General features: G+C 39.9%; 2 protein-coding genes across 4 annotated transcripts in view; one reads left to right on the top strand and one right to left on the bottom strand.

Moving 5' to 3' along the window:
- Positions 1 to 24837, bottom strand: part of GPALPP1 (GPALPP motifs containing 1) — a 30540-nt gene extending 5703 nt beyond the window's left edge. For 2 of the 3 annotated variants that reach the window (XM_010854618.1, XM_010854617.1), the window contains exons 1-7: positions 24653 to 24837; positions 17568 to 17700; positions 16221 to 16325; positions 12757 to 12862; positions 8966 to 9100; positions 7891 to 8055; positions 3574 to 3672 (exon numbers count right to left, since the gene is read on the bottom strand). In XM_010854618.1, coding sequence (XP_010852920.1) covers positions 3574 to 3672; positions 7891 to 8055; positions 8966 to 9100; positions 12757 to 12862; positions 16221 to 16325; positions 17568 to 17700; positions 24653 to 24740 — 831 coding nt within the window. In that variant the 5' untranslated portion in view covers positions 24741 to 24837. The remainder of the gene's footprint in view (positions 1 to 3573; positions 3673 to 7890; positions 8056 to 8965; positions 9101 to 12756; positions 12863 to 16220; positions 16326 to 17567; positions 17701 to 24652) is intronic. The other variant, XM_010854619.1, reaches the window with a different exon arrangement.
- A 90-nt stretch (positions 24838 to 24927) lies between these two features.
- The window catches only part of NUFIP1 (nuclear fragile X mental retardation protein interacting protein 1), a 39305-nt gene continuing 39018 nt past the window's right edge, over positions 24928 to 25214 (top strand). The window contains exon 1 of the mRNA XM_010854616.1: positions 24928 to 25213. Within this exon, the coding sequence (XP_010852918.1) occupies positions 24963 to 25213 (251 nt within the window). The 5' untranslated portion in view covers positions 24928 to 24962. The remainder of the gene's footprint in view (position 25214) is intronic.

Raw genomic sequence — 25214 nt, 5'->3', positions numbered from 1 at the left:
TATCATTAATAATAGTAATTTTTTGTTAATAGATCATTCTGAGGTTTAAGTACATAAATAGAAACTGTTTAAAGAACTGAATGACATCATGATAATGAACCATGTTCCTTTCTTACCCACTGCTGTATGTGAACATGGTTTCCTAACTCTTAACCATATGACTCTTAACTATACAAATGAACTAAATAAAGAACATATTTGATGCTGAAATCTGTCTTATTCTAGCAGTAACATTCATCGAAAGACCAGAAAGTAACTGGAGAAAAGGTCTTTCATTAAGATATAAGGTTTACATTTTACTTTTGACATTTAATAATTATCAAAATCTGAGATATATTTATATTGTTTTTATCAACTGATTTTACAACTTAATCCAAAAGGAAGAAAAGTGTAAACATTTAGACTTTAGATACAGGAAATTAAAACCTTTTGGTTTCAATTTATGTGCATAGATTTGCTGAAGTGAAATATGACTTTTCAAATATAATCATAAAAGACTTTCAAGCGTAAAAGCGGATTCCATTAAGATAAAATTTGTGGCATAAGAGAAATGAAATTATGTATTCAAGGAGAAAAAAGGATGAAATAAAATTTCCAACTGTTAAGGAAGAGCTTGTTCATACATATTTTTAAAGGATAATAATAGATAATAAGTTGCTAAAGCATTTAGATTCCATCTGAAACACTGAAAAGAATAATAAAACAAGCTATAAATTGTATCTCTGCAAACTATTGAAACTTATAATGACATGTCCAGGAGAAGTTTTCTGAGGGGACAATACTCAGTAAATACTGAGTAAAAACACTTGGAAGGCCATCTCTCTCCACCCTTGACTGGTTGAAAAGAAAAACAGCCTCCTGAGCCCCATGACAGATGCAGTGAATCAAAGCTGCCACCATGGATCTCAGGAACCTGTGCTGTGAAGATCCACCCAGGTTCTCACACAGGTGTCCTGTAAAACAGATGGTTCTGTCTGGTAGTTTGGTATTAACAGAGGGGGAAAGAGAATGGAAAGCACAGGAGTAGGGTTAATCTGGGATGGAGAACTATAATGGAGAATATAATTATATGTGTACATATAAATGTAAAACATTTATACTGTAAAATTTAACCTTTTAGTGCAATTTCTCCACATTTTCCCTCCCTTCTTCCACTAATGAGATAATAATTCACTAATGAGACAATAAGGATGAAGGCAGACAGGCTATCAAGAGTTGGATGGGAAAGGCTGAAGATTTAAGAAAGAGCTGGAGGAAACAGAGAGCAGAGTTTGGAGAAACTGTGAGAAGCGGTAGAAGTCCTGCTTGCACTTCCTAGAGCTGGTGCTGAGGAAAACGGTCTACGCTGATGGGCCAAACTGCAGAAGGTAACAAAAAGTGGGCACCAGTGGACAAAGAAAAATGGTCAGTTTCCACTGACTGACCCCCTGAAGTAGTAAACTGAACACCAAGAAAGACAGAGGAATACGTTAAACCAGTAGACTATTATAGTCAATCCACACAATTCAAGTGGACTGTTGTTATGATAAAAGAAATGAGCTGTTGGATCAGTTTGTTTCAGGTGTGCCGTCTACCTGGTTTAGCACATTTGCATTCTGTGACTGACACAGAGGACCGAACTTATAAGTGAGTAATAAAAACATCTAGAAGCAGTTAGTTCACAGAAAATCACACCAAAAGCCAACTCATGTGAGATCAATTTGCTAAACGACCAGTTTGTTGATTTACCAAATTTAATAATTTAACAAAACGTGTATGTTTTATACTAATTTGTAAAAAACAAGGGCAATTAATTTTGCATGTGATAGTTTCTCAGAAGCTTTAGAAAATTCATGCTAAGATTCTAATTGTTTGGTTTTTCTTTTGCCTTCCTGTGCTTAGTCGCTCAGTCGTGTCCAACTCTTTTGCCTTCATGGTCATATTTTTTAAGATTGTTCAATTTATCAATACTAGGAGGTGGTTCAGTCTGAAAACAACATTAATATTTTGAAAAGAAGGTCTCATAAGTAACCAAAATTTCACCATAAAACTCAAACCCTAATTTTTTGGAAGCATTTTAAAGTACATTGCAGACATCATTACATGTTCTATATTTGTTTACACTGTTTTCTTTTAAAGTAATTTACATAGAATGAAATGTGCAAATCTTAACACTGCATCCACTGAGCTTTGCAACTTGAACTCCTAGCAATATGTGGGATGTACTTCCATCACTGCAGAAGCTCTGCATGTTCCTTTCTTGTCCATCTCCACACTCCTGCTCCAACAACGACTATTCTGATTTTTTCCCACCACAGACACATTTTGCTTATTGTGGAGCTTCATATAAATGGAATTATACAGTGGTACATGTGTATGAAATCTTGGGTACGACTTCCTGCACTCAGCATAATGACTTTGAGATTAATCCACAATGTTGCATGTATTTGTAATTTGTTCCTGTTTATTGCCAAGTAGTATTTCATCATATATATACTCCCCCTTGGCCCACTGCTTACTGATAGATACCTGGGCTTATCAAAGAAATTAGCTGTTATGAATAAAGCTCCTATGAAGATTCCTACAGAAGTCTTTTTAAGGCTGTTGTGAGTGAAGCACTCTCAAGTCTGTGAAAACTTTGCTAACTATATTTTTAATGCTTATAGAACTTTTTATAAACTAATGCACTGGGAATAGAAGGTAGTTTTCCTGAACACCTAAATACCTTTCAGGAGCTGAAGGGTTCAGTGGTTTATTTATTCTTTGAGTGAAATACCAGGTTTTTTTTGCTGTTTTTTTTTTTTTTAATGAGTAAGAGACAATTACAAAAATAATAGTTTGCCCAATGAATCCTGACTGTTTTCAAATTTAAATTGAACTGTATTTTAAAGTTTCATACTTTTATTTAAATCTTTACATCAAATATTCCAAATTGGCTTATATTTAGAAATGTTTGAATTGGGATCTCTAGGAGTTAATAGGGCTCTTTACTTTCTGATCATGTGCTACCCATCTCCAGGAATTGAATTTCTGATATACGATTCAAGTAAAAAATGAACTGGGGTGGGATGATTTGGGAGAATGGCATTGAAACATGTATATTATCATCTGTGTAATGAATCGCCAGTATAGGTTCAATGCATGAGACAGGGTGCTTGGGGCTGGTGCACTGGGATGACCTAGAGGGATGGGATGGGGAGGGAGATGGGAGGGGGGTTCAGGATGGGGAACACATGTACACCCATGGTGGATTCATGTCAGTGTATGGCAAAACTAATACAATATTGTAAAGTAACTAGCCTCCAATTAAAATAAATTAATTAAAAAAAAAAAAAACAACTAAAAAAACCCTGAAAACCTGAAAATATTATGAGATGCATTAAAAAAGCCCACAACATGAGGATTATACATATATGTTTGTATACATATATGTACACACAAGAGTATTTTTCAGAACAGATGTATAGAAAAACACTGAGATGAAAAGAAAAACATAAAAGAAAGAGAAACAAGAAAAAGAGAAAAAATGAGAAGAGCATTAAAAGATGTAAAAAAAAAAAAAAGCAAGGTCATGCATTTTATTCTCTGACTTACATTGTATGAGGATACTTGCTCAGCCAATCTCTTATCCCTTCCTGATGGTATATATTCTTCATCCTTCTTACTGAATGACTTTCTTGCTTCTTGCATCTCCTGAGGAATGAACAGATAACACATTACGGAACCACATTATCAGGAAAAAATGAACAAGAAATACTATCATTTTAATTCAGATTAACAGGAGACTAGACAAAGCCAGGCCTGTTGATTCTCTTCCCACTAGAAATGGTAATATTCTTGGTAAGGGATCTTTCAAAACCAGGAAAAGCACTTTTGAGGGAAAAAAATTAAGAGAAAGAAACAAAAGGGGTATAGAAAAATAAAAATAAAACTATCTTTATTCACAGAAGACATATGAGTGTCAATGTAGAAAACTCCACGATCTATTAAACAACTCTTAGCATTAATAAGCAAGTATAGCAAAGCTGGGGCTTTCCAGGCGGCTCAGTGGTAAAGAATCCGCCTGCTGATGCTGGAGACAGAGAAGTGTGGATTTGATCCCTGGGTCAGGAAGATTCCCTGGAGAAGGAAAGGGTAACCCACTCTAGTATTCTTGCCTGGAAAATCCCATGGACAGAGGAGCCCAATGGGCTACTGACCATGGGGTTGCAAAGAGTTGGACACGACTGAGCACACACAGATGCACGGCAAAGCTGTAGGATACCAGGCCAACAAACAAAACATACCAGCAAGGAACAATTAGAATTTGAAATTTAAAAAGATATACCATTTACTATAGCACACACACTGATGAAATACTTAGGTAAATTTCCAATAAATTTTGGTTAGAAAAAAAAAATATTCAGCAAAATACAGCCCCAACTAGGAATGAATAAGGCTCAGACAAAAACAACTGAAAACTATTTTTCTCAAAGCATGTTTTTATACTGTTGCTATTTGCTTAAGAAAGTCAGGTGAAGTGAAGTCGCTCAGTCGTGTCTGACTCTTTGCGACCCCATGGACTGTAGCCTACCAGGCTCCTCAGTCCATGGAATTTTCCAGGCAAAAGTACTGGAGTCGGTTGCCATTTCCTTCTCCAGGGGATCTTCCCAACCCAGGGATCAAACCCAGGTCTCTCACATTGTAGGCAGACGCTTTACCATCTGAGCCCAATTTTTATCTAAATAATGGACTAAAACAACACTGTACTTAATAAAGTATGTTAAAAAACATAGGAGTAGCTCATTTCTCATTTTTCCATAACAATTTTCCCAGAAACAGATTCTTTACTTGTAATATTAAGAGAAAAATGATGTTCTGATAAGATGGAGGTGAAGACCTGACCTTCTAAGAGTAAATCTAGTCAAGACTGGGAGGTGAGATTATAACAGATCTTATTCAATTAGTTTATGCATAACACTTTCATTTCTTTCTAATCTTACTTCATTTAGGCCATGTTGGCATTAGTGGTAGGGAGATGAATGCTGGGGAATCAAATATAACAAGTAAGATGATAAAATAAATTTTTTAAAAAAGGAGGGAAATGATGGAAAAAACATACAAAAAGGATATTTGGAGAGAGAGTAAAAAAGGAAACTTGACGAAGATCCATTACAAAAATCAAAAATTAGTCATGACCTTTATAAAGGATTTCCCTGGTGGCTCAGACGGTAAGGCGTCTGCCTACAATGTGGGAGACAGAGGTTTGATCCCTGGGTCGAGAAGATCCTTTTGAGAAGGAAATGGCAACCCACTCCAGTACTCTTGCCTGGAAAGTTCCATGGACAGAGGAGCATGGTAGGCCCATGGGGTTGCAGAGTCGGACATGACTGAGCAACTTCACGTTATAAAGGACAGCTCTGTGATACTTTCTGTGATAAATTCTACCACAAATATAAGTCTGCAGTATTACATGCTGTGATATAGAACCACATAAGATCTAAGGGGTATTAATAATCCCTTTGTTAGTCTGTTGTAAATATACAACAAAACATTTTCAACCGTAAAAAGAATGACTAGATCTAAAGAACTCAGTCACAGGACCTAAAATCTTAAGTTCAAATTGTACTGGTTACTTTCTCTTCGTTCCATTTTTCTGTGTTATTTTCCTTTGAGGAAGACTTCTTGCATATCTAGCTGTAGGCTAGACATGTACTCACACACAATGAGGAACAGGAGGTCTGAAAAAAGCACAAATAAAAAGTCCATGTAAGGGATTTTCCCGGTGGTCAAGAATCCGCCTTGCAATGCAGGGGACACAGGTTCAATCCCAGGTTGGGGAATTGAGATGCCACAGGCCACGGGGCAGCTGAGCCTGCACGCTACAACTGGAGAGTCTGTGTGCTGCAATCAAAGATTCCACACGCCACAATGGAAGATTCTCCATGCGGCAAGTAAGACCTGAGTAAGCCAAATAAATAAATATTTAAAAAATATTTTAAAAAAATCCATGTAAGCAAGGGTATTAAGTTGTCTTTTTGGAGACAATTTTAAAGGTGAAATTATAAAAATGCCAGTAAGTTATTTTTATAAAAGACCAGTTAAGAAAGAGCAGACAGGCATTCCAACACTAGTCATTCACAGTGTGTGGCTCACATCTTTTTTAAAATTTATTTATTAATTGGAGGATAATCGGTTTACAATACTGTGTTGGCTTCTGTCATATAGCAACACAAATCAACCGTAGGTATATATATATCCCCTCCACCCCTCCAGGTTGTCACAGAGCCCCGGTGTGAGCTCCCTGAGTCATACAGCGAATCCCGACTGGCTCCCTATTTGACACGTGGTAATGTGTGCTTCCAAACTATGCTCTCAATCTGTCTCACCCTTCCCTTCCCCCGCTGTGTCCACAAGTCTGTTCTGTCTGTCCTGCAAATAGGTTCATCAGGACCATCTTTCTAGATTCGGTATGTATGTGTTAATATACAGTATTAATTTTTCTCTTTCTGACTTACTTCACTCTGTGTAACAGGCTCTAGGTTCATCTACTTCATTAGAACTGACTCAAATGCATTCCTTTCTATGGCTGAGTAATATATTCCATTATGTATATGTATTAATACCACGAATTCTTTATTCATTCATCTGTCGATGGACATCTAGGTTACCTCCATGTCCTAGCTATTGTAAACAGTGCTGCAGTGAACACTGATGTCTTTCTCAATGGCGGTTTCCTCAGGGCACGTGCCCAGCAGTGGGGCTGTGGGGTGTGGCTCACTTCTACCCCCCATCTTCCGTTGCCTCTCCCCCCAGGTGTGGTGGTTCACCTCACCTGTCCATTATAACTCTCGGATTTCCTTGAGTCTTCAGGGTAAAAGAGAACGTATGGTTTTGCCACATATTCTGCTAAAATGAGGTGATTTCCACACATCACCCACATTTTAAGAACAACACTATTTCACAACCAATTCTTCATGAAAATCAAAGTGTCTTAAGGAGCTTTCTCTGTCACTTGTGACCAAACATGATGCTTGCCAGAGGAGACATTCAATTTTTGGTTATAGAATGAAAATAGAAATCTTCATAATTCCAGGTACTAATGAACAAGACAAACAGAGTTAGGGGCATGAATTAAGTAAGGAACTGTTTAATTTAAAACTGATAAGTTATAATCATAAGGCGCCAATTAGTCAAGCATTTAAGACAGCACTCACAACTCAAGGAAATTGGAATTTCTGATGAAGTGAATTTAAGGAGTTAGTACTGGCTGGATTCTTAACAATGGAATACTTCGTAATACGTGTAGAAATCCAAGAAAAGAAAATCTAATAATAATGATGTATTTTATGCATAGTTTTTCCTTTTTCTTTTTTTGGTAAATTATTCAATGTATTAAGGAAAGGGCTTTTTGCCTGTCTTGACAGTAATGTGAAGTTTAGTGCACTGGAGCTACTGCTACTTTCAGAGACACTCACTACTATCACTTAACTCGCTAGGTTAATCTGTGCTTTGTTTTTTTCCAAGATATTTTAAAAGAAACTTTCATGGAGACATTTTGACGTATAAAGACTGGGGGATTTGGAATCAGAAAGGTCTAGAACGGAATTACTGTTCATCACTTACCAGCATTTAATTCCAGAAAAAATGACCTCATAGGGCACAGTGTCTCCTTTCATAAAATGAGGTTAATAAACTTATGTCTCCAGGTTCTCTTGAGGTTTAATGAGACAATTTGTTGGGAAACAGTATAAATGAATACACAGGAAGCAACTGGTGTCGCTTTCTTTTCTTATAACTTTCCTTCAGGGGAAATCTTTTCCCTTGGGAATCATAAGCTAAGAAACAGTACCCTGGAATAATTCTGCCTTCTATTTTTTTCAAAATAGAGCCAACGTGGACAGAAATACAGGAACACACAAGCCCTCTCACCTTAGCTTTCCTTTCCCTGTCGGCTGGCGTGTCGGTCCAGACTGATCGGTCTCCAGATTTGCCATCAGCTCTTCTCTTAAAAGTTCTGGGCCCGAGACCAAAGTCTTTCATTTCTGGAGGAAGTTCAGTCATCCAAGATTCTCTCGTAATTGGTTTAGATGAATCCTTTAAGAGAAATAAAAAGTTAAACAAAAAAAAAGTATCCTGGAAAGTGTGGACATGTGTGCATACATGTATAGAATACTACCTAAGTGACTATGCTTCTCAGCTGAGGCAGATGTTAAGAGAAAAAGACATTAGGAGAAAGACAAAGGCCCGTCTAATCAAAGCTATGGTTTTTCCAGTAGTCATGTATGGATGTTGAGAGTTGGACTATAAAGAAAGCTGAGTGCTGAAGAATTGATGCTTTTGAACTGTGGTGTTGGAGAAGACTCTTGAGAGTCCCTTGGACTGCAAGGAGATCCAACCAGTCCATCCTAAAGGAGATCAGTCCTGAATATTCATTGGAAGGACTGATGTTGAAGCTGAAGCTCCTTTTAAAACTATGGCCATGTGATGTAAAGAACTGACTCCTTAGAAAAGACTCTGATGCTGGGAAAGACTGAAGGCAGAAGCAGAAGGAGAAGGGGACGACAGACGATGAGATGGTTGGATCGAGTCGGCATCACCGACTCAAAGGACGTGAGTTTGAGTAAGCTCTGGGAGTTGGTGATGAACAGGGAAACCTGGCATGCTGCAGTCCATGGGGTCGCAGAGTCAGACACAACTGAGCAACTGAACTGAAGAGAAAATGATTTAATAGATGGATGATTTTTCTTGTCAAATATGTTATAAATACTTTCATCTAATTTATTGTTCTTTGGACTTAATGTTATCTTTTGCCATATTGTCATTTTTAATTGTGCAAATCTGTCAGTTTTCTCCTTTTATGGCTTCTGAGTTACCCTAGAGACCAAATTTTTATATACATACACATGCAGAAGGACATTTTTTAAATGTCTGTTATCAAAATTGAGATTTTTGATCTATGTGGTCGATTTCTCAGAGTAAAGTGTTCTGTGTATTTGAAACTTACGTCATCTCCTTTGGTCAGTTTTTCTTTCATTCTCTGGGCCCTCTTTTCAAACTCTGCTGTTACACTGGAGTTAACTGGTCCTTTGGCAGGCATCGGCCCGACAATGTCTTCCTCCTCACTGCTATCTGTTTCCTTCTGAAACAAGACAGGACCTTTAAACCAAGAGTGGAGTGACACATTATAGAAAATGATCCTAAATTACTCAAAATTTAACTGAGACCGATAACCTGGAAACAGAATGAAGGAGCAAACACCGTGTCACTGGCTAATCACTGAGCACCTTTCCTGTGCCTTCATCAAGCGCACCCAACAGAGACCACAAACCCAGGGCGTGGGATCTGTCCCACCTCAGCCCCTGTGTCCACGGCAGAGCTCATTAACTCACTCAGCTCTATTCCTGATGGACACAGATGTGGCCTCACAATTCCTCTGAAATACTCCAAGGAAGTGGTCGGAGAAGACAGAGTTGAAGCCATTCTCTTTCCTGGTACAGAAAGAGCTCTTTGGAAGAAGAAACACATGAATATGACATTCTTGGAAGCTATATTCGCCTCCATGATTTAGTATGGTCCACTGAAACAGAAGTGCTGTGCAGTGCCTTCCAAAATGCTGGCCCAAACGGGTGCATTTGGTGCCCAAAGTACTCCAGAGACACAATATTATTGCAAAAATGGAATTCAAATTGTTTTTGGTAAATCATTTTAACAAAGGGTTTTCATGTAAGACTCTGTGTTAGATGCTATATACACTAGGGTTTAAAATAGTCCTTGACCTCGAGAAGGAGAGAGGGTAAGATAAACAACAAGATGAATCACAAAAAGATGTTTGTACTCCCACTGGGACCGGTAGTTTCTTCCTCTTATTTTTTCAACTACCAGGACCAGGCGAGTTAATTTGTGTTGTTTACACTTTCCCTGTTAACCACTCAATGTTAACTCTCTGTGGTTTCTTCTCTGAACTTCTATAGCAATTGTTCTCAGTACAAATAACTGGATAATTATACCTTGTCTTATAGCTGACTCTAAGCCACACACACTCTCTCTCAATAACTGGATTTTGTCTCATTTGAACCTCATAATAAAACTGGGAAATAGCATCATTATTCCTATTTTCTTTCTGAGGAAACCTAGGTTTAGAGAAATATACTTGGAAAGATTAAACAACTTGTCTGAGGTTGTAAAACTTGTACCTAAGACTTAAATATTCTAAGATCAAAGCCAGTATTTTTTCTACTTATACTACAGCAGACTATTATTTCCTTTATTTCAACTGCTAAAGATTTAACTTTAAATGTTTTAGCTTTTCTCAACAACAGTAAGCTCTTTGATGGCAAAGACATTATCTTAAACATATTTATAGCCCCCTACAAACTTAATACTTGGTGATATAAAACGAGCAGATGTATAATAAACTTTAAAAATTACAAGAAACATAGTATCAATAGAGTGTTGACATTTAGGATGATGCGATAAGCTAATGATATTTACACTTTCTTCCAATAAGAGATAGTTTTATAAAGGTAGAGGCCTGAAATATGTAGGAACTGTAACAGCTCCAACCAATAACTATTGCTAAGACAACCCAGTGTTTGTTCATGATGGTTGGAATCATGCTTTCTTCAGGAAACTAAAACCTTCTCTAATTCCTGGGGAAAACTGATAATTCTAAGCCAATCACTTTGGTCTCACTGCCCAACTGATTGGCTTGAGCATAGGCATATGATTCAGTGTGGGCCACAGAAATATGAGGAGAGGTCTATGGGAAACCTGGAGAGGTTTTCCTCCCCCTAAGAAGGGGATACAAGACAGGGTTCATTCCTCTGTCTGGACATTGCCACCTGCGTGTCAATCTAAGGACTCTGGCAGGCTTCCTGGTATAAGGAAGGGGTCAGCCTAAGAGGAATTAACATGCTGCAAGTGATAGAGGAGACATTCAAAACTGGGGTCCTGGGTGGTCTTGTGAGGCTAAGTTAACCAGCCGTGGAGTGTTCCTATCTCTAGACCTCGTCTTGGGTATGAAACACATTTTCCTTAATTTGGGAATACAGATTCTAGATCATTCAGGAAGTTATACAAACAACCCATCTGCAAACTAGGAAGGTTGAGACTAAGCTTCATTGTAAGTTGGACTTTCTGCTATTAGCAGCTAAAAGTGCTCTAGCTGGTGGCAAGCCAGCCACATAAATATCTGGGGGAGATGTGGACAGCAGGTATCAAGGCTCAGGGGTAGGAGCCTGCCTGGCATATTTAAGGTGCAAGAAGCCCACTGTGGTCAGATCAAAGTAAGAGGAAACCAGGGAGTTAATGGGAGCCAGACTGTAGAGGGCCCTGTAAGGACTCTGACTTTTATACAGAGAGGGGAGCAGCAAATTAGTTCTGAGTGTGACTGATGCGATCTGACTTTCTCTGGGCCACTCTAGCTGCTGTGTTGAGAAGAGGCAGCAGAGCATCGAGGGCTAAGACAAGGAGACCAACAATAACACAGGTCAAACAGGGTGATGGCTTGGGGCAGGGTGGCAGCCGAAGTGGCTGGATTCTGGGCGTTTTGGAAGGTGGGAACAGACCTTGTCAGATCGATTTCTGTGACTAATGCCTGACACACTTATGTGTTCTACAATCATCTGTAGGTATTCTATATCATTCATTGAAAGAATGAGTAAATGCTGGAGTTCATGAGCTTAACCACTGAATTACATTTCCTTCAGTAACAACCTCTGTGGAACTGATGAATTCTCAGTGGAGATGCACAGGAGTCTATGAATTCACATATAGGATGGCACTGCAGAAGAGCAGACTGAACAGTGATTTAAAGTCCTAAGAATTGGGCTCTGAGTTTCGGCTTTGCTAAGCAGAAACTGTGCTATTTGGAGTAAGTTACCCAATTTCTCTGGCCTTTAGCCATCTCTAAGATACAGATCGTAATTATTTCATAAGGCTTTGGAGAAGCTGAAAATAGTATCCATATATGGAGAAAATGCATTATAAATTATATTCTTTAAATCTCAGCCATTGTTAAGGACTAGCCTTCTAATATGGAAAAGGCAATGGCACCCCACTCCAGTACTCCTGACTGGAAAATCCCATGGACAGAGGAGCCTGGTGGGCTGCAGTCCATGGGGTCGCTAAGAGTCAGACATGACTGAGTGACTTCATTTTCACTTTTCACTTTCATGCATTGGAGAAGGAAATGGCAACCCACTCCAGTGTTCTTGCCTGGAGAATCCCAGGGACGGGGGAGCCTGGTGGGCTGCCGTCTATGGGGTTGCACAAAGTCGGACATGACTGAAGCGACTTAGCAGCAGCAGCCCTCTAATAAGAAAACAGATTTCCTCCTTGATTTCAGAATCACTGGCTCTTTCTTTTCAAAACATCATGTACCCACGAGTGACCCTGTTAAATAATGGTACCAGAACTGGGTGGGACAAAGTTAATTTCAATATTTTATAATAATTATTTCACTATTTAAACATTTCTCAGCTTGCTCTCTTTTGCATCAAATCACAGCGATTCCTTAAACTGTTTACTGTATTCTACTTTCTAGGACGCAAAAGCTTCCCTTTAAGGATGAGAAGCATGAATAGATCACACCCTGTCAACACGTGACTGCCTTGTCATTTTCCTACAGAATCTCAGGTCTGAGATAGCTTTTGATTTCATCTACCTATGCTACAGTCCTAAATTAGTATGACTATGACACATCTTACATTACATTTGAGTCAAATGACTATAGTTACTACTATGTAAAGTCTTGAGTTTCTTACATCTTGTTCTTTAATAGAAAAATCCCCAAACCTCAGAGTTGAAATCTGATGACACTTGTCCTGGATCACTTCTGCCTTCGTCACTTTTCTGTGTAGATTTAAGAAAACCGGGCGGTAGTGCAGGACCTATCATAGGCCTGAAAAAGAAAACGCACCTTTAAAAAGTCAGCTTTCAGTTGGCTTTTACTTTTCAGTAAAAGCTCACACAAAGAATAAAAAGCCAGGTAATAATAACAAATGTGGAAAATGAGAATCTTATTCGATGTATTATTTTTACTCTGTAACTTAGTATTCATGTATGGATGTGAGAGTTGAACCATAAAGAAGGCTGAGAGCTGACAAACTGATGTTTCTGAACTGTGGTGTTGGAGAAGACTCTCGGGAGTCCCCTGGACTGCAAGGAGATCCAATGAGTCCATCCTAAAGGAAATCAACCCTGAATATTCACTGGAAGGACTGATGCTGAAGCTCCAATACTTTGGTCACCTGATGCGAAGAGCCAACTCATTGGAAAAGACCCTGATGCTGGGAAAGGCAGAAGGCAGGAGGAAAAGAGAGACAGAGGACGAGATGGTTAGACGGCATCACCACTGGACTTGATGGACGTGAGTCTGAGCAAGCTCCGGGACTGGTGATGGACAGAGAGGCCTGGCGTGCTGCAGTCTCCGGGGTTGCAACGAGTCGGACACGACTGAGGCATTGAACAACAAACCTAGCATTTTTTCACCGAGTATCATAAAAAAACTTAATTTCTACACTTTAATTTTCTATTTATTAGTTAATGATTAGATGCTAAACCAGTAATTCTCAACCTTTGTGGCAGTGGTGTAAACCCACTTCCTAAAAGAAGTACGGTAAATAAAAATAATGACCAAAAAAAAAAGAATCCTTATTATGTATTATGGACTAAAGTCTGTGAAGATCTTTTTATCTTGTGCCTTGGCTTTCAGTTTTGATAGTCACTGTCCACTGAAAAATACCTTAGTGGCATTTTAATTACAGTCAGAACTACTTAAGTACAAATGGAGTCTTAAGGACATATGTAGCGAATGCATACAACAGCTGTTAGTAATTTATTTATGGTTACATGTGTCAAGGCAGTATAAAAACCAACATTTCCTCCTCACTAACAACCCCATTATGATGTGGAAATGTGTTACAAAGAAAAGAGTTCCTCTGAGACCCAGAGAGAAAGGAAAAGGTGGTATGCTAACCTCATTTCAACCAGAGAGTGCATTTTTCTGTTTCCCTAAAAAAGTCCTGGTTGGTATAAGTTGCTCCATTTTCTACCTAAGCAAAATGATGCCCAAGGACAACACAAACTCGTAAGCGGCAGACTGGAGCTTTTGTGTTGTTTGTTTTGTTCTCTTTTTGGCCACGCTGCATGGCATATGGGATCTTAGTTCCCCAACCAGGAATCAAACCTGTATCCCCTGCATTGGAAGCATGGAGGCTTAACCACTGGACTGCCAGGGAAGTCCCCAGAGCTGGAGTTTGAACCCCGGTCTATGTGATGTTAGAGTTCATTTTCTTTCAAGTTGCCCTATTGCCACAGTCTGAGGCAACTAACACTGTTCAAAAGAGAAAACCTGCTGAAATTCTGGGTCTTCGAAAGAGAAAGTGCTACTTTTTGTGCGGAAAAAACAAAAAGAGGAATGATATTTTCTACTCTCTTTCATACTGTTAAGTTTCTCCATTCTATTTTTGCTCTTTTCCAGAGATGTCCCCCAACCAAGAGGGCAGTGATGTCCTAAGCTGAATTTTCCAGATGGCACTATGTTCAATCAGAGTCTTACACACAGGTTTCCCAGCAGGGCAAAAACAGCACTAGAGTCTCAGGGTCTGGGTTCTGATCTCGGCCACGTAGTTACCTTTTGTCTTGGTTCATAAAACTGCTATGAACCGAAACAACTGTACATATGAAAAATGCGGAAATGTGGTATTAAGAGAGATCAAATCAGTTGTCATTTATATAAGGAAGTACTGTAAGAGTGTTTTCTGAGTTTTTAGCAGATCTACAAATTCAAGTACAGCTCAACTCTCTGGCCTCGGGGAATTTTGTGAGGATAAAATTACTAATACATACAATCTTAAAATATAGTAAAGGAACATAACCATGGCATGCTACAGGCTTATGGAAGGTTTTGCTTCCAATATACACTACCATCTGTTTATTTCAAACATATATTATCGTCAAGATAGAATTCTCAAGAAACTGCTATGCCTCTAATAACTGTTTTCTTGAAAGGAATATTACATCCCAGCAGTCAGAAAGTTTCCCATAAAAAGCCAGGCAGAAAACGTTAGGCTCTGAGGGCCACATTCGGTCTCTGCCACATATTTGTCTTTGCATTTTAATGGCACCTAATGATCATTCTTAGCTTGGGGGCCATACAAAAGCAGCCATGGATTGCCCAGCCCTCTTATTTCTTTTTTTTAATAATAAGCTCCCTTTTATTTGCAGACACCATTACAAAAACTGTTTTATATTCATAACAAGAAGTGTTTTTTTGAGTTGTAGTCAGAGGCAATTACTTTCAGAAAGTTATATGAAAATTAGAAGCTGACAATTGTGATTACAACCTCTGAATATAAAATGTACAACAGCCTTTCCTACTTTTTCTTGCACATTGGGATATAGTGTTAAGAATTATAAACAATTTGGTGTGCAATTTCATATTCAGCATTTAAAAATTTTTTAATTTTGAGAAGACAATATTTACTATATGTTTATTCTGTGCAAGGCACTACAGAAGAATCAAACGTTTATATATGTATACAGATACGACATCTCAAGCACCATGACAATTCTGTAAGGGGTGTGCTGCTATCTTAATCCATGGATAACACATTTGAGGTTAGGTTAACTGTGTAATTTGGTACATAGGGATTTGCCTGTTCTTTCAATAAATAATTAAGAAGATGTCTGACTTATATCCCTGGTTGGGGAACCAGGATCTCATATGTCAAGTGGTGTAGCCAAAAAAAGAAAGAAAGAAAAAAAAAGATCAAATACCAGGATTCTACTCATTGGCTATATGTGAAACTTTGTCAAAAAAAAGAAGGGGGGGGAAAGGGTTATGTTTCACCCAGCCTATCACAAAACGCTGTTGTGAGTATCAAATAAGAGATGTGAGTGTTTTTCATGAATTGTTAAGTGTCATAAACATGTAAATAATTACTTTTCTTATGTGGATTTTAAATTTTTTTTCATTTCAAATTTATTTCAAATGTTATATAAACATGTAAGTTAAAAAACAATTTCAGGGACTTCTCTGGTGGTCCAGTGGTTAAGACTCTGAGCTCACAATGCAGGTGGCCCAGGCTCGATCCTGTGTCAGGGAACTAGATCACACATATCACAACTAATAAGACCCAACGCAGCCAAAAAAATAAAATTAAAAAACACAACAAACAAACAAACAATTTCAGACAACTCTTTAATGAATTAACAGACTTGAGAAAAGACTGTCCTGAAAGGGTACACATTCTTACCGTGGAGGAGAATCATCTTGCTTTTTAAATCCAGGAGGAAGAGCTGGTCCAAAAAACCCTTCATCATCATCATCATCATCGTCATCTTGATTTCTCCTTAGTTTTCTGAAAATAGTGTAATTTTATGCATGTCAGAAACTTTTTCATAGGGAAATTTTAATTTTTTAAATTAAATTTTTTAAATTAAAATTTTATTAACTTCACTTATTAACATTTAATAACTTCATTTATTAACTTCAAAACATATTAACTTCAACTTTGGAGAAGGCAATGGCAACCCACTCCAGTGTTCTTGCCTGGAAAATCCCATGGACGGAGGAGCCTGGTGGGCTGCCGTCTATGGGGTCGAACAGAGTCGGACACGACTGAAGAGACTTAGCAGTAGCAGCAGCAGCAACTTCAACTTAGTTGTATAAACTCTGAAACAATAAATTTATCTTGCCAAGTAAAAAAGAAAAGCTACCACAGATCTTATACTAATCTTTTTCGGGAATTCACTTGAGGTCTAAAATAGAGACTGGTTACTTCTTTACACAGCAGTAACGTATCAATTTTCTGTATTTTCTGTGTTGATAAAGACTCTCTAATCAGTGAAGTTTCAAATATTCTACTTGTGAGATATTTTTAAGCATAGAATTTATGACATTGGCTTTTAAATTCACTTTTGTAAGGGTTGCTATTTTTGTCCCTTAGTCATTAAAATGCATTAAAAAAAAACCCTTGCTATCCAATAATAAAGATTTGATTTCTTATCTACATGGGCCACTGGTGAGGAAGGCTAGGTCAGAGGGAATTCTTCATTTACTTAAACAAAAAGCACACACTGCACACATAAATTTTAAAAGAAGATGTATGGTTTATTCAGAATATTTAATCACTTCAATAATACCTTATGGAAAAATCCTTTATATAAGATGTTTATTGAAATTCTAGATATCTCTGGAGCTATATACTACTAAGATACATTTTTCTATAAAAGGTATAGTTCATGAGGAAATGAAATATGAAGTGATTTTTTCTTGTGCTGTATAAATGCAGGTTATGATAGCTCCTTGAGAAAGTAAAGTGTTAGTCGTTCAGTCGTGTCTGACTCTTTTCGACTCCATGGACGGTAGCCCACCAGGCTCCTCTGTTCATGGGATTCTCCAGGCAAGAATACCGGAATGGGTTGCCATTTCCTTCTCCAGGGTATGTTCCAGACCCTGGGATTGAACCTGGGTCTCCTGTACTGCAGGCAGATTCTTAACCATCTGAGCCACAAGGGAAGTCCCTTACCAGCTATCTACTCTAACCAATAAGTACCAGATTTGGAGCTTGGTTTACCATTTAATGTAAAAACGGACTGACCGTGCCGGTGGACCAGTGTCGTCTTCTTCAGATTCTTGATTTCCTTCTTCGGACAAAGAACTACTGTCCTCGTCGCTGTCTGATGATTCTGAACTACTGCTTTTATAATTAGGAGGCAGAGCCGGTCCTGCAACTGTAAAAGATGTCTTGTGTTTGTCATAAGTAGTCACAACTGTTTCAGTGAATCTCTTAGCTCAGGGGTCGTCAACCTTCAGGATGGAATGTCTGATGATCTGGGGTGGGGCACATGTAATAATAATAAAGTGCAGAATAAATGCAATGTGCTTGAAATCACTCCAAGATCACCCCCTACCCCATCTGTGGAGAAACTGTCTTCCCCGAAACGGGTCCCTGGTGCCAGAAAGGCTGTGGACTGCTGCCTGAGCTGCCATTTCACACTTTACTTTCTGAAATTCACAGCACTGGCGGGCTGTCATTTATTACGGACTTTAATCTCCTTTGCTCTTGTTCTGCATATAGCAGTTTAGTCTTTCCAACTCCAGGAAGGCAGAGATCATGTCTTATACAGCGTTAACTACGAGAGTCACAAAACTTTAAAACCTGAACTTACAGCAACAGCATGTAATTTCCCTGATATCTTACATTTTTTGCATTGGTTGTAATTTTGGTTGGTGGAACTGCCAAATGGTTTCATGTTTTTTTTTTTACTAACAGACAGCATATGGTAGATAATACATCACAGAGCTAACCAAACAACAAATCTGCCATTTCATACTTTAATACGTTAAAAATAAAAATTCTTCATTCTGGTTTCTGACTAAGAATCACCACTTTAAAAAATATCTTTACTAGCATTATCATACTTCTCAGTTAGTTTTCTGTTCAAGATGATTTCCAAGCAGAGATAAGGGCAGACACACTCTATCTTTCCTGACAGAGACTCAGAGAGGAGAATGAAGCTGCACTGGGGTGGGGATGCTGAGGGAAGGATAATGGTCTTCTGGGCCCACTAACAGAGCCACTGCTCTTACTTTATGGCTCAGCAAAAATTATTATTGCATGACGTTACCCAACATAAAATTGTCTCTGTCGATTATGAGCAGTGATGCCAAAACTCTACTGCTGTAGTTCTCAAGCCTGGATGTTTAATAAATTCACCAAAATATTTTTTTTAAAAAGAGATTCCTGGGCACTTGCCCCAGAGATTTTGACTCAGTTGTCCTGGCGGAGGACTTGGAAATATGATTTTCCAAAAAGCTTTCCAGGTATGTTATTCACTCAATATTAACAAAAACTTAAGAGAGACTTCTGTGCATTTACCTATTTAATTCTGCCAACAACCTTATTAGGACAGTAGTATGAATTCTATCTCGCAGACAAGGAAACTGAGGTAAAGAGATAGTGTCTCGCCCAATTTTACACAACTAAACAGAGGAGTTCTGATATGACCCTCCTAACCACTACACCAAACAACATTCAACAAAGGGTCAATGTTCAACAAATATTTATTGAGTAAATACTTCTAGAGACATAACTTAGAAAATAAATTAAAAAGCTGACTGTGAACATGTGGGAGGGCAATTTTAAAGACAGAGGTCAGGGAAGGACCCCTTCAGAAGACATTTGTACAGAGACTTAAATGATGACAGTGGCCATGGAACAATCTGAGGGGAGAACAATCTGGGGGAATCACTGCTGCGAAGGTCCTATGGAAAGAACAAGCCTGAAGTGCTTGAGGGACAAAAAGGCCTGTGTAGCTAAAGCAAAGTAAGCAAAGTGACAAGACAGAACCTGAGAGTATAAAGGTGTTAGTTACACTGCACGCTTTGGGGTCAGACTCTAGCCATCAATTCCAGCTCAGCTGCTTATTAGCTGTGTGATTTGAATGTTATTTAACCTTCCCATGCCACGCCCTCCCTTTTTTCTTTTAAATAAGATTGACTGATTTTTGGCTATGCTGCGCTGCATGTGAGATCTCAGTTTTCCCACCCAGGATTGAACTTGTGCCCCCAGCGGTGGAAAGTATGGAGTCTTAACCGCTGGACTGCCAGGGAAGTCCCTATCTTAACAAATTGGATGTTTTCCTACTTGTTCCATTTTCTTCTATATATCACTAAATAAAGGAAGGACTTTTAGGAAAAAAAAAAAGCTAAACTTGTTACACAGCATGCCTAGAAAAGAACAATCAAGCAGCAAAAGGCAGAAAACATTAAGAATTAAGGGACAGAACTCGTGTCTCCCACTGCTGTTTAAGATTGCAGAACAGTTAATGTCTTAGTATGTAAATGTTCCTCAACCATAAATGGAGATTACATATGACTTCTGATTGTGATGAATAATGCCTTTACTGATTTCTGATTTATCTCTGTATGTAGTACTAATCCCAGAGAAAGCACCTTTTAGAATATAGCAAGAAGGGGAGAACACCACCTTCCACAAATAATCCTTTCTTCAAAATTCTAGGGGGTCATAGTTTAACATGAAAGAGATTAAAGTTAAAAGTTAAAGTGAAGTCGCTTAGTTGTGTCTGAACTCTGTGTGACCCTGCGGACTGTAGCCTACCGGGCTCCTCCATCCATGGGATTTTCCAGGCAAGAGTCCTGGAGTGGGCTGCCATTTCCTTCTCCAGGGGGTCTTCCTGCCCCAGGGATCGAACCCAGGTCCCCCCCACTGCAGGCAGACACTTTACAGTCTGAGCCACAGGGGAATCCCTTGAAAGAGATTAAGAGATTACATTTCATTCCCATGATTGGTTCTTTCCATCTTCTTGTTTCTAAATATTAAGGAGGGAAGTTTTTTTCTTTTTTCCTTAATTTTTTTTCTCTTTTGCTCCTTTCTTTTCTTATATATGGGTGTTATCAATGTAATTTGTCGATTTGGCTAATTTTGGGTTGGTTCCAATCAAGATGAGGTTTTAATACTCTTTTGTAAAGTTCAAATGATTAAAAGGTTAAATGGGTTAAACATGTGCTGTATTATAACTAAGGGATAAATCTGCCTTGAATTTTTAAAGAAACACATGGGATATATGTTTAAAGATGGGAATAAACAGATGAAGACAAAACTCCTCTGAGAAGAATGTAAGGCCTTATTTTTTTTTAAAATGATGCCAGGAAAAAGTAACATTCAGAATATAATTATTTATTTTCCCTTTGGGTTGTGTCAAAATAAATAATTATTACACAATAAAATAATACTAAGAAATGGTAATATCTAAAAAAAAGAATATTGAAAACATAAGTTGGTACAATATAAGCCCCATTACAGATTTTCTAATAAAACTGAGGATATGCCTGGCTTCACTTTTTTATAGGTATCATTCTTCAGAACCATAGAACGTGTCTCAAAATACTGTTTTAGGTGCCTGTAATGAACAATTCCATCTCACACCTAGAGCAGTGATGCATGTGATGAAGGCAGCTCTCCCACTGCAGTGGTAATTTTACCAATAGATTACAACTTCCGTAAGAATACAGATTATGCCTTACATATTCCATTATGTTCCCCTTGTAATATATATCAGACAGAATTATGCAGACACAAAAAGAAGTACTCAGTATATAGCACATCAAACCTCTTTACAGATCAGCGATTGATTATAACAGGAAACACAGACTGTGAACCCCAATTAAGCAAAATGTTATTCCCTCTAAAGCAATTCCATTCTTCTCACTAGTACATTTATACTACAAAAGAATTATATTATGTTTTCAATTTCAACAATAAAAATTTAGGGACTTGCCTAGTGGTCCCAAGCTTAAGACTGCACCTTCCAATGAAGGGGGTTCAATCCCTGGTAAGGGAGCGAAGATCCCATGTGCCTCTCAGCCAAAAAACCAAAACATAAAACAGAAGCTATACTGTAATAAATCCAATGAAGACTTAAAAAAATTCGTGGAAATTTGTTTTCTCTTTTGTTTCATACACACTTTCACAATAATCTTGATTTTGCCTGTTGATGAACAAAGTCTAAAATATTTACCGTCTGGTCCAGGAAAAGCTTGTTGATCCTGTGACAGGCTTAAGTCACGGAAATATCAAGAAGGAGCATCCAAGTGTCTTTTGATGGGAGTAGGTAGTGACATCAGAGAAAGCTGCCTAGAAAGAGCGATGGGCGGGCTGAGGTCAAAGGACGAGACTGAGTTAGCTGGGGAAAGGGAGTGTGGGTTGGGGCAAACGTGGTCCACGCAGAGGGAAAAGCACCCACAATGCACTGCAAGCCGAAGGGTCTGACGCATCCAGAAATGTGCTCAGAGTGGCTGGAGCCAAGAGAGGAGAGAAGGCGGGATCATGGAAGTGGGAGTGGGGTAGGGGATGCTGCTGTGAGGTCAAGCAAGGTCAGGACTGAAAAGAGTGCCTTGAATTTAGCAACAAGTTCCTGAGAAGGGCTTCCTGAGTGGTTCAGTGGTTAAGCATCTGCCTGCCGATGCAGGGGACCTGGGTTCAATCTCTGGTCTGGGAAGACCCCACATGCCACCGAGTAACTAAGCCTGTGCACCAGAGCTACTGAGCCCGTACTCTAGAGGCCATGAACCACAACGACTGAGTCCATGTGCAGCAACTACTGAAGTCATGTACCCTAGAGCCGGTGCTCAACAATGAGAGAAGCCACCGCAGTGAGAAGCCCATGCACCGCAACTAGAGTAGGCCCAGCTTGTCACAACTAGAGAAAGCCTGCAAGCTGCAATGACGACCCAGTGCATCCAAAAATAAATAAATAAACAGAAAAAGCTATTAAAAAAAAAGGTGCTGAGAGACAACTGGTGGATTGTCTATTTTCACAGTGAAATTGGTGAGAGCAGTCTCAGTGGACTGGGAAGAACAGAAGCCAGGATGCAGTGGGTTAAGAAGAAAATGGTGAAGGTCCAGAGTTGGTCAGAGAGACAGCAGCAGCTACAGGGGGATGTGGAGTAGTCTTCATGAAGATGGGAACAATCTGAACATTCCAGTTAAATGTCAAAGGCAAAGAACCTCCAGGAGAAGTGAGGGAAGGGGTTTTGAGTAAAAATGGAATGATTAGCCTTGGAAGGAGGTAGTTCCCCTCTTCCACTACAATCAAAGAGAAGCTGAAAGAGCCAGGCAGAGATGCAGGAGAGTTTTTAGGCATAGTACCAGAAAAGTGAGGAAGTTTTTTAAAGATGGTATCTACTTTTTCTGTGATGGAGAGAGAGGCTAAAGAAGAAAGAGTAGGCTTTAAAAAGTTAAAGTTGATCGCTGGGGCGGAGAGCTGTGTGGGAAAACATCACAGGATGGCAGGGCAGAGCTGAGGACCCAGCCAGGGAGGAGGTTATGGTTTGCAGCAGCATTACCCTGTGGAGGGGTGAGGTTTCATTTAGCAGCATGTGGAAGCCTGGGTGTGGTTCACTAGAGGTGAACATCTGGACTGAGCCAGGGTGGAAGTTTTGTCAGATGGATTTACAGAATTACTGGATGGGAAAAGGCAGTGGAAGACACTGACAAGAGAAGGGATGAATGGATGGACCACAGAGGCTAAGTTAAGCAGGGACAGAAACAGTAAAAGGAAGAAGGCCCATCAGGACTGAGGCAGAGAGGCTCAATGAGACTAAAACCAAAAAATAAAAAAAAATGTGATGAGAGTAACTAAGCATATTAAAAAGCAGAGATATCACTTTGCTGACAAAGGTCTGTACAGTCAAAGCTATGGTTCTTCCAGTAGTCATTTGTGGACTAAGAGCTGGACCATAAAAAGACTGAGCACTGAGAAACTGATGCTTTCGAACTGCAGTGCTGGAGAAGACTCTTAAGAGTCCCGCAGACAGCAAGGTGATCAAACCAGTTAATTCTAAAGGAAATCAACCCTGAATATTCACTGGAAGGATCGATGCTGAAGCTGAAGCTCCAATCCTTTGGCCACCTGATGCAAAGAGCTGACTCACTGGAAAAGACCCTGAAGCTGGGAAAGATTGAAGGCAAAAGAAAAGGGCGGTAGAGAATGAGATGGTTAGATAGAATCACTGACTCAATGGACATGAATTTGAGCAAACTCTGGGAGATAGCAGAGGACAGGGGAGCCTGGCATGCTGCAGTCCATGGGGTTGCAAAGAGTTGGACACAACTTAGCGACTGAACAATGAGAGTAACCAAGGAAGAATGATGTATGAACGAGGGCTGAGAATGAGACTGAATTTTTCAGAGATGTGGAAAATCCCTGGTGGTCCAGTGGTTAGCACTCCGAATCCGTGGTCTCACTGTGGAGGGCCTGGGTTCAATTCCTGGTCGTGGAAATAAGATCCCACAAGCTACGAGGTGCCTTCCTCCCTCCCCTCAAAAGTTTTCAGGAATGGAATAAGGCCCAGTGTGTGACTGCAAATGTAGCTGAGATGAGTGGTATGAAGGTCAGTGAAGATGAAGAGAATAAAGTCAGAGTAAGAAAGGCTCAGGTTCCACTCAGCTTCCACAAAGCAGTATCTGGATTTTGGGACTTGTCTCAAGAAAACATCTGCACCCAGTTTTAAAACATGATCTCAGGGGACATTTCTCAACATTCAGTTTTCCAGAGTAGTCAAATAAAATTAATCTGGTCCATCTCAAACCTTAACCCCACTTTTCTTCAATCATCGTTGAAGGGAACTTTCCTTGCTAAAATAAACACCTAACTTTTTTTTTTTTTTTTAACACCTAACTTTTTAAAAACCATAGCGAAAACAAGATCTGGAAAGAAACCTCTAGGTGGAAACATGGCCTCTGGGTTGTCAAGAGTGCAAATTAGATTCAGGAATGGGAGGGTTATTCTTTCAGCTTTACTGTTTTCTAACTTCGGTCAGCCCCAGGCTACACATTAGAAAAAACACGAAAGGAGATGGATGCTCAGGGAAGGGTCTGAGAATCTTTTTTTTTTTTTGGCAAATACGAGGTACCAGTTATGTGTTAAGACTAGAAGACTACTGAGTAATGGGTGGAGACAGCTATATCAACACGTTATTTCGAAAGTGTATTAAATACCTGTTGTATTTAAGTAGGGAAAACAAACAAACAAACAAACAAAAACCCCCAAAGGTAGAGAGGGGGCGTGACAGTTTGGAAAGGCTTCGCTGAGCTGACGTTGAAGTTAGGGCCAAAGGATGAGGGAGGGCCTGGCGGGCGGGTAAGTCGCCGCCGCTTACCGGGGCTGGAGTCCCGCTCCTCGTCCTCCGCCGACCCGCCGGCCTTGAAGCCGGGCGGCAGGGCCGGCCCAATCAGATCCCTCGCCATCCGCGGGGTCAGACACTGCAGACGCACACAAGTGTCTCCAAGCCGAGTCAGAACTCCACGACGGGCAGCCAGCGAGCCGCCGAACGCGAGGGAAACTCTTCCGGCGCCGGCCGATGACATATCAGCTTGTGATTGGCTGATCCTTGCTATTGGCGATAACGGAAGTGACGCCTAAGGCTTGCTGCGCACTCGCACGCAGGGTTGACTACCAGGCGGGTGGCGATGGGCGAGCCGGCTGGTGGTGCCGTTCCTCCCGCCGCGTGGTTCCCAGCTCCCGAGCTGACCCCCACGCTGGGGCCTCTACGTGACCGAGCCTCGCGGCCGAACAACTGGATGCTGTGGGCGATGCCGCCGCCGCCGCCTTCGTCGCTTCCCGCAGCAGGGTCCGAGCTTGCCTTAGAGGCACAGCCCCACGAGGACGCCCGCACTTTCCCCGGGGCACCTCCCCCCTTCGACGCCCACATTCTTCCCGGG

Source organism: Bison bison, unplaced genomic scaffold (genome assembly GCF_000754665.1).
Source record: "Bison bison bison isolate TAMUID 2011002044 unplaced genomic scaffold, Bison_UMD1.0 scf7180017864345, whole genome shotgun sequence".
Lineage (NCBI taxonomy): Eukaryota > Metazoa > Chordata > Mammalia > Artiodactyla > Bovidae > Bison > Bison bison.
The sequence above is the reverse complement of the archived record's forward strand: the minus strand, read 5'-3'. Positions and strand labels throughout refer to the sequence as shown.